Genomic DNA, 7,912 nt, shown 5'->3' on the forward strand with positions numbered 1-7,912 from the left:
GGCCGCGGCAGGCAGAAATCGAATGCAGCTGACCTTCCCAGCAGCTCCCTCACAGGACACGAGCACATTCAACTACACAGTCCAGAGGGCCGGTCAAATGGTCTTCATGGAATATTTGCGGCCAAAAATCAGTTCCTTCAAAGTGTTTTTGCGTTCAAGCCAAAGGAAAGCTTTAGAGCCAGGATACAAAAAATAGGTGCAGATGCTCCGGACTAGGGCGAGGCCTTTCCATACTGTACGATTCGTGATAATAATGACACTTGAATGCAACATAACTGTAAACACAAGTTCAGTTTAGGTGTCTGACAGTGACGCTATTTTAAACTTATTCGCTTATTTGCTAACATTTGGTCTCTACATTATGAAATACTGTACATTTTTGTGACATTTAACATCAACGAAATGCATTAGCTAACGCTAGCTACTCCAACGACGACAACTAATTACACAGGCAGACGGTTTCTACAGCTCAACAAGAGATATGACTGACACATCGTATGTCCCAAAACTATGCCGAAAAAACGTCAATAATTGAGAATCATTGACTTATAGTGATGTGCTGATCAATACGGAAATATTGATACTTATCATCCCAGCTCTTCAAGTGGCAAAATCAGGGTCACAAGCATGCTGGAGCCTATCCCAGCTGCCTGGAAGGCGGGGTACACTCTGGACTGGTGGCCAGCCAATCACAGGGCACATATAGACAAACAACCATTCACACTCACATTCATACCTATGGACAATTTGGAGTGGCCAATTAACCTAGCATGTTTTTGGAATGTGGGAGGAAACCGGAGTACCCGGAAAAAAAACCACGCATGCACCGGGAGAACATGCAAACCCCACACAGAGATGCCCAAAAGGGAATCAAACCTGGGTCTCGTAGCTGTGTGGCCTGCGCGCCAACCACTCTCGACCATGCAGCCCAATTCTCAAATCAAAATATGCAAAATCTGATAATGCAGGTTCTTTCCAGGCTGTAGATACGCTTAGTAAAAACGTTTACCCTCCTCGTGTTCTACTCTTGTGTCCACAGGTGATGATGCCAGTGGTTCTGGAAGCGGCAGCATTTGTGCCGACGAAATTTGTTCCCGAGAGCCTCGCCTCGTTGTGCCCATGACGGAGCAAGCCGAAGTGTACCCCTACCCTCCAGAAAACAAGAAGGTCGTGACAAACTCAAGCAATCATAGTCTGCCCTGCGTGGTCACCTATCTCATCTCGCTGCTGGTTTTGCTGCTGCGGCGATAATTGGCGGTGTGGAGAGCGCAGCCATGCTTGGACTGAGGTCGAGAGGGACTGGGTTTGGGCTTTGTGAGGGTTCTAAAACGGTGAGGGAGGAGGAGATGAGATACAGTATGTGGGTGTAAGTTACTTTGCCAAAATGACACATTATACTTGGACGGATTGATTTAGGGTTCGGATGAGAAGAAATGACAAAAAAGCGCTCTAGTCTTTCATGTCTCGCTATAATACGACACCATTAGAGCTGATCATCTAATCTTTTTATGTTTATGGTGTAATTGGAAATCTAATAGGGAGCGGGAGACACTAAATTCATTCGTTTAACAGCACTTAGTGATTTGATATTGTTATTTATTTGTCAATGACTGACAGTAGACCCCAGAGTGGATTCATTAATCACTCCAAAATGTTACCATAGAACCTCAACCTTAGGCAAACTAACCCGGCGGCACAGCCGTTTGATGCATCAAGCCTCAGCATCAGCACTTCAAAGGTAATAATAGCGATGATTCATTTAAAGTGGGAGCAACCTGAGCCCACCCGTGCTCAATCCATGCTTCTTTTCACACTCCCACGGCGAGAGCCAGGTCAGCTCTCGAATGACAGCAACTTTCTAGGCCCCCTCACCCTGTCCTCACAGCCAAGGCTTTGCAGGTCAGAATTTTGGCTATCAGAACAGAAGCAGCAGGGGCAGGAAGACAAAATGCACCCATGCAAAGAGCCATGGTTACTGTAATTTGCATTTTAATTGCACAGATGATGATCCAAACAGTCAGTTCAGTGGAAATCTATCGTGAGGGGATTATTTTGCCACCTCTTCCCTTTGTTGTCATGACCTTCCAGTTTTACCATTTTAAAAGATATATAATCACTCTCACATTGCGGGGAAGAAGCTTGGATGGCAAAAGAATGACGGTACAGTATTGTAAGAAACATTAGAATTACGTGCAACATTGCTTCTGTTGCACACTGGGACCTTCCACTTTCAACTATAAATAAAGCAAGAGTTAAAAGAATTGTGTTTGGTAACAGTGATCCTTGCCAAAACATTTAAAATCATAGGAAAACGTGTTTATCACCCCTTTTGTAAGGAACATGCACGGATGGCTGGTTAATCACTGCTGTGGGATGTCAATCAGCCAACAGGGTCGAACACCAACAAAACACCCGAGCTGATCCCACAAGTGTTTAGTTTGTAGTTTGTCAGTTTATCTTTTAAATGATGCTAAATTTGTAAGAAACATGCATGGATGCCTGGTCGAACGCTGCTGTGGGATGGCTGTACACCGCTCAAGCAGGAAGTCAGCCAACAAGGCTTGGTGGTCACGCTTGTACCAACATAACACCAAAGCTGATCCCACAAGTGTTTGGTTTGCAGTTTATCTTTTAAATAATGCTTAATTTGCAAGACGTATGCATGGGTGCCTGGTCACACACTGCTGTGGGATGGCAGTTCACCCCTCAAGCAGGAAGTCAGCTAACAAGGCTGTGGTGGCCACGCTTGCGTCAACATCGCACCGAAGCAGATCCCACAAGTGTTTAGTTTGCAGTTTATCTTTTACATGATGCTAAATTTGCAACAAACATGCATGGATGCCTGGTCACACACTGCTGTGGGATGGCAGTACACCCCTCAAGCAGGAAGTCAGCTAACAAGGTTGTGGCGGTCACAAGCTTATCCCATAAGTGTTTAGTTGGCTGTTTATTTCCTTTTTAAATGATGCCTGGTCACACACTACTATGGGATGGCAGTACATCCCTCAAGCAGGAAGTCAGCCATCAAGGCTGTGGTGGTCACGCTTGTATCAACATACGTAATACTCAAGCTAATTCCACAAGTGTTTAGTTGGCTATTTGTTTCCTTTTTGAATGATGTCCTATGTGCAAGGAACATGCATTGATGCCTGGTCACACACTGCTGTGGGGTGGAAGTCCACTTTCAAGCAAGAAGTCAGGCAACAAGGTTGTGGTGGTCACAAGCTTATCCCATAAGTGATTAATTGGCTGTTTATTTCCTTTTTAAATGATGCCTGGTCACACACTGCTGTGGGACGGCAATATATATAAGCAGAAAGACGACTGCAAAGCTGCCTTCACAAGTCGTCAATTGGGTTGATGATAGACCATTACATTATTTCCATCACCAAATTGTGGAGATAGTCGTTCCCACAGTAGTGTATTTGTTAAATACCGGGCATCATTTAAAAAGGAACTTACCAAATTTTCCCATGTTTTTATTGACAAGACATATTATTATTATAACTAAAATATACATATACACCTGCAGATGTGAGACATCAGAAGCACATTTAAAAAATGGCTATGTGTGTGTGTAGGTGTGTGTGTGTGTGTGCAAGAGGGCTTTGCTTGTTTGCCAAATGCCGGTGGCTGTGTGTATGAGAGTCTCTCAATTGAAACTTTTGGATTTTGTCACTTTGTCCGGTGTTGGGGGTCCATCTTGGCATTTCAAAACAATCATGTTGGAGATAGAAGCACCACATGGGGCTGATTGTTTTATATTTTTTTTGTGCAGCCCCTTGAAATAAATAATTAGAAAAAAAATGTGGAAGTAAGCATGAATCCTTATAATCAACGACAAGGGGACTCCCAACTGTGATGGTGACATTCCAATTCGAATACCACTTCTATCTTTTTACTTGCCGCTTCACAGTGTGAGCGTTTGATTTCTTTTGTCATTGCCTCCTTCTCCTTTTTTGATTCTACTCAAAGCCGTCCCACTTCCCTCCTTTTTTTTAAGAAAAAAATTAAAGAAAACCTGCACTTTTACGAGGCCAATAAGTGGCGTTGTCTGCACAAAGACATCACAAGACAAGGCCATCAATACGCAAAGTCAATACCGTCTATAAAATGACTATTGATTTGTGGTATGCAAATAAGTATTGACCTGGATATAAGACCATCTTACATATAAGACGACCCGTTTTGGGAAAAAAAAAAATTTGAATCCAAAAATCATAATTTTCAGTATCATATAAAATGATATAATTCTTAGCTGCTGGACAGTTGCCTCATTGATGATCTTATGAGCACTCTGTTGTTTGTTCACTTTGACACACCCATTTTTTCCATTGGGTCTCTGTGTTGCCAGGTCACAGTTGTGTGTAAGTGACGAGAGGAAAAGCTCAGATATTCTTAGGGAGATGTTGCCACCACCTGGTCTGCATGTATAAAATTCTAGTCTCTAATGTTTTTCAGACAAGGGAGAAAATGCTGTCTTATATTCGGGTCAGTATGGTATAAACACAACAGGAGGCTCAATCCCATTGAACACAACCTCAACGATACACATGAGTGTGAGTCACATTTTTGGGCTTGTTTTTATGTACTTTTTTTGTTGTTCTTATCAGAAATCTATGGTGAGGAGATATGTCAGAAAGAGAACGATGCAGATGTCTTGTTTGCTGTTGTATCTACAAAAAAAAAAACAACCTTCAGAATCGTCAATTATATACATTGTAAGATTTTCAAATTGTGTCTCGTTTCTTTCTTTAGCAGGCAAACGTGCAGCAATGGTGCAATTATGAAATCCGTCATCACGCAACTGTTACATTTTAACACCCCAGGAAACCATAAAAACAAATGTGTCAACCTGTTACCATCACAAAACCTTCATTAACTGTACATGTTTCAAGTAAAGTCATTTTTATACTATTGAAACACATAGAATAGATACTTTCTGAAGTTGTTTCTTATTAGGTTTACTTGAGCAGGAACCTATGGGAGACGAAAATAATGTTGTTATACAAATTGCTTCTGTGTCGCACAAGATTGTGTTGGGACTCCAGTGCAGCACCAGCAGCAGTGTGGGTTGTTACCAAAGAGAAGAAGGAGGTACGGGTTATCTAACATAAAGCTCTTTACTAACAATAATGCTTCCACTGTTGCAAATACTGGCACTGCCATCTAGCGGATGCTTGGGATTAATGCAGTTTAGCAGTCAACTGGGAAAAGGCTTTAGCAGCACTGATATGAAATGATTCTTAAGGAATGAGTATCATGAAAACAAACTTATAATTATCTAGTACTAATTTACTATTTACATTTTTTTTTACAGTTTTTAAGTTTTTACAATTTTACATTGTTTTTTTTTTCAATTTTAACTATAAATTGAAATTATAATTATAATATTTATGTACACGTCTATAGTTCATAATATTAGGATATTATAATTGTTTTGAGTCTGGGAAGTCTGTAATATCTAATGAGAATCAATACAAATACAATTATTGATTTCTTTATTTTCCTAATATTGTCTTTGATTTGATACATTTTTTTTATTTATTTTTAACTTCACGTTTTACAATAAGGTTAATTTTATACTTTTTAATTAAAGGTTAATGGTACTATTTTTTCATTATTTAATTTATTTCTTTTTTCTTATTTTTCACATGTTATTATTTGCATTGCGTCATACTGAAATGTGTCCTAACTTCGTAAATTGCTTAATACAGTAACTTATTTGATCTCATAATTTTGTCGTATTACCGTTATAATCCTAGCAGTCTCTCCCATTCAAACAATTAGTGTACTGTAAAGTTATTGATACACTTTCTAAGTGCCAGCTACCTTTTATGTAACTGCATTGACCTATTCTTGTCGCCAGGGGGTGCTGTTACTTGACCAAAACGTGAAACTGATCATTTGTGTTGGTCCATCGGTGGTTCTTCATGTCTGCATAACAACAAACATAATAAAGTTACCGTATGCTATTTATTAGTATTAAAGGTGGATTTTCCCTGCCAATTCACTCTTGAAAAATAACGTTATGGACGTTTTTTTTTTTTTAACCCGTGCTTACAGTGCCATCTAGTGAATAATAAATGCTATGACATATAGCTTCAAGCTACAGTACAAATGGACGCCAAAATTAGTGTTCTGTGTTGCTGGAGACACTATACAAAGTTTTTTCACTGAGGTAATTTACGTTGAAATGTTCTAACTCCCTCATACATACATACATATACTTCCATTGAGCTGAAGATCTAGGGGAGTGCAGCCTTAAAGGGGAAATCATTGGGACCCTGCAAGGTAATGGCCCAGTCTGCTTGTGCAGACATAATGAGAGCAGTAGAGGTCAGAGAATCCTGACTCATATTTTTTTGTTCGGTCATTATTCATTGCATCATCATTAACAGTTGTTATTGGTGTTTGTTCACTGGACATAGCTTACATTCTGCATGCGTTTATGATATTTAGAATGTGCGCATGTAAGGCGGCAATGGACCCGTTATTGATCTGCTGATGTAGAAGAAAATGCCCCCAAAGGTGAGTGTTAATATCAAGAGGTCAAACTGTTTGCTTGACTGAAGCACTGATAATTGTTGTTCTATATAATTGCCCTTTGAGTGATTATGTACATTATTAAGTATATTATGTATTATTAACCTTAGAACACTAACACCAACGTCAGGTATGTAAAAATACATTCATTCATTTTCTACCGCTTATCCTCACGGGGGTGCTGGAGCCTATCCCAGCTGTCTGGGGTCCAGCCAATCACAGGGCACATATAGACAATCATACCTATGGACAATTTGGAGTCGCCAACTAAAATGCATGTTTTTGGAATGTGGGAGGAAGCCAGAGTACCCAGACAAAACCCCAGCACACATGGAGAGAACATGCAAACGCTACACAGATGTGATGTGGCCAACATGCTAACCACTAGTCCATCGTGCTGCATCTGTAAATCAAATTGAGAATATTTGGGGATGGATGGCAAGGGACGTTTACAAAAATTGGCATCATTTCCAAACAGTGGATGCTCTCCGTGAAGCCAGCTTCACCTCCTGGAAAGCATGGACAAACCAATTTTCGGGCAAGCTACTCACCTTTTTTTAGCCTCTTTCACTTAAATGTAAAAAAAAAACCTGTACACTGCACCCACGCATCCCACCTGTACGTACATGCTCTGTTTTTGCAACACTAAATGTTTCTTCTTACGTGTTCTCTTCCTGGTACCCGTATGAGGTTGGTATAGGTTATGCAGAACTAACAGTCTTAGACGCAGAGGGAGTTAAAAAAAAGGCCACAATGTCCCTGTGAAAGCATGAAGGAAAGGACAATGAGTGGGATAGGCTGTCACTGAGAGCAGACAGCTCCTGATGAGCTGTCAGCCTGCTTTTCTTTCTCCTCATTAACAAGTCCGCCTCCTAAATGTTACCAAAAACTACTTCATGAGTCTCTCCAGTGGGTTAGCTCATGATAACATGGCTTGGGATTGAAAACAAAACAATTTGGCTTGTGTCAAAAGTTGGCAATGTCAAGGCACCCTTATTTGCAGGGGGTGGATGTTGAAATGCGAAGGGAACATGAGGAGGTCGTGCGGTTAATGGAAAACGCTCTTAAACGCTACTTGTGAAAGAAAGCAGGTGAAGGAACAGGAACCCCATTAACCTCATGTGTGATTAGAGCAAATGAATGAGTGTTTATCAGCATCACATCATAACACACACTGTAAACTACACGCTCTATATTACCCCTCTAGGAAATAATACATATCGATATACAGTGGAGCCTTGGTTAGTGTCATTCATTCTTCCAGAAGGACCTACTCTGACCAAACTGGACACTAACTCAATACATTTTCCCATAAAAAAGAACAATAATAATAATAATAATAACAATAATAATAATAATTTTAAGT

The 7,912-nt window shown here is 40.4% G+C and overlaps 1 protein-coding gene across 1 annotated transcript in view; it reads left to right on the forward strand.

The window, feature by feature from the left end:
• LOC131125739 (glypican-1-like) overlaps positions 1–4,735 on the forward strand; it is a 92,469-nt gene extending 87,734 nt beyond the window's left edge. The window contains exon 10 of the mRNA XM_058067570.1: positions 1,040–4,735. Coding sequence (XP_057923553.1) covers positions 1,040–1,251 — 212 coding nt within the window. The 3' untranslated portion in view covers positions 1,252–4,735. The remainder of the gene's footprint in view (positions 1–1,039) is intronic.
• The last annotated feature ends 3,177 nt before the right edge of the window (positions 4,736–7,912 follow it).

This window comes from Doryrhamphus excisus, chromosome 3 (genome assembly GCF_030265055.1).
Source record: "Doryrhamphus excisus isolate RoL2022-K1 chromosome 3, RoL_Dexc_1.0, whole genome shotgun sequence".
Taxonomy (NCBI): domain Eukaryota; kingdom Metazoa; phylum Chordata; class Actinopteri; order Syngnathiformes; family Syngnathidae; genus Doryrhamphus; species Doryrhamphus excisus.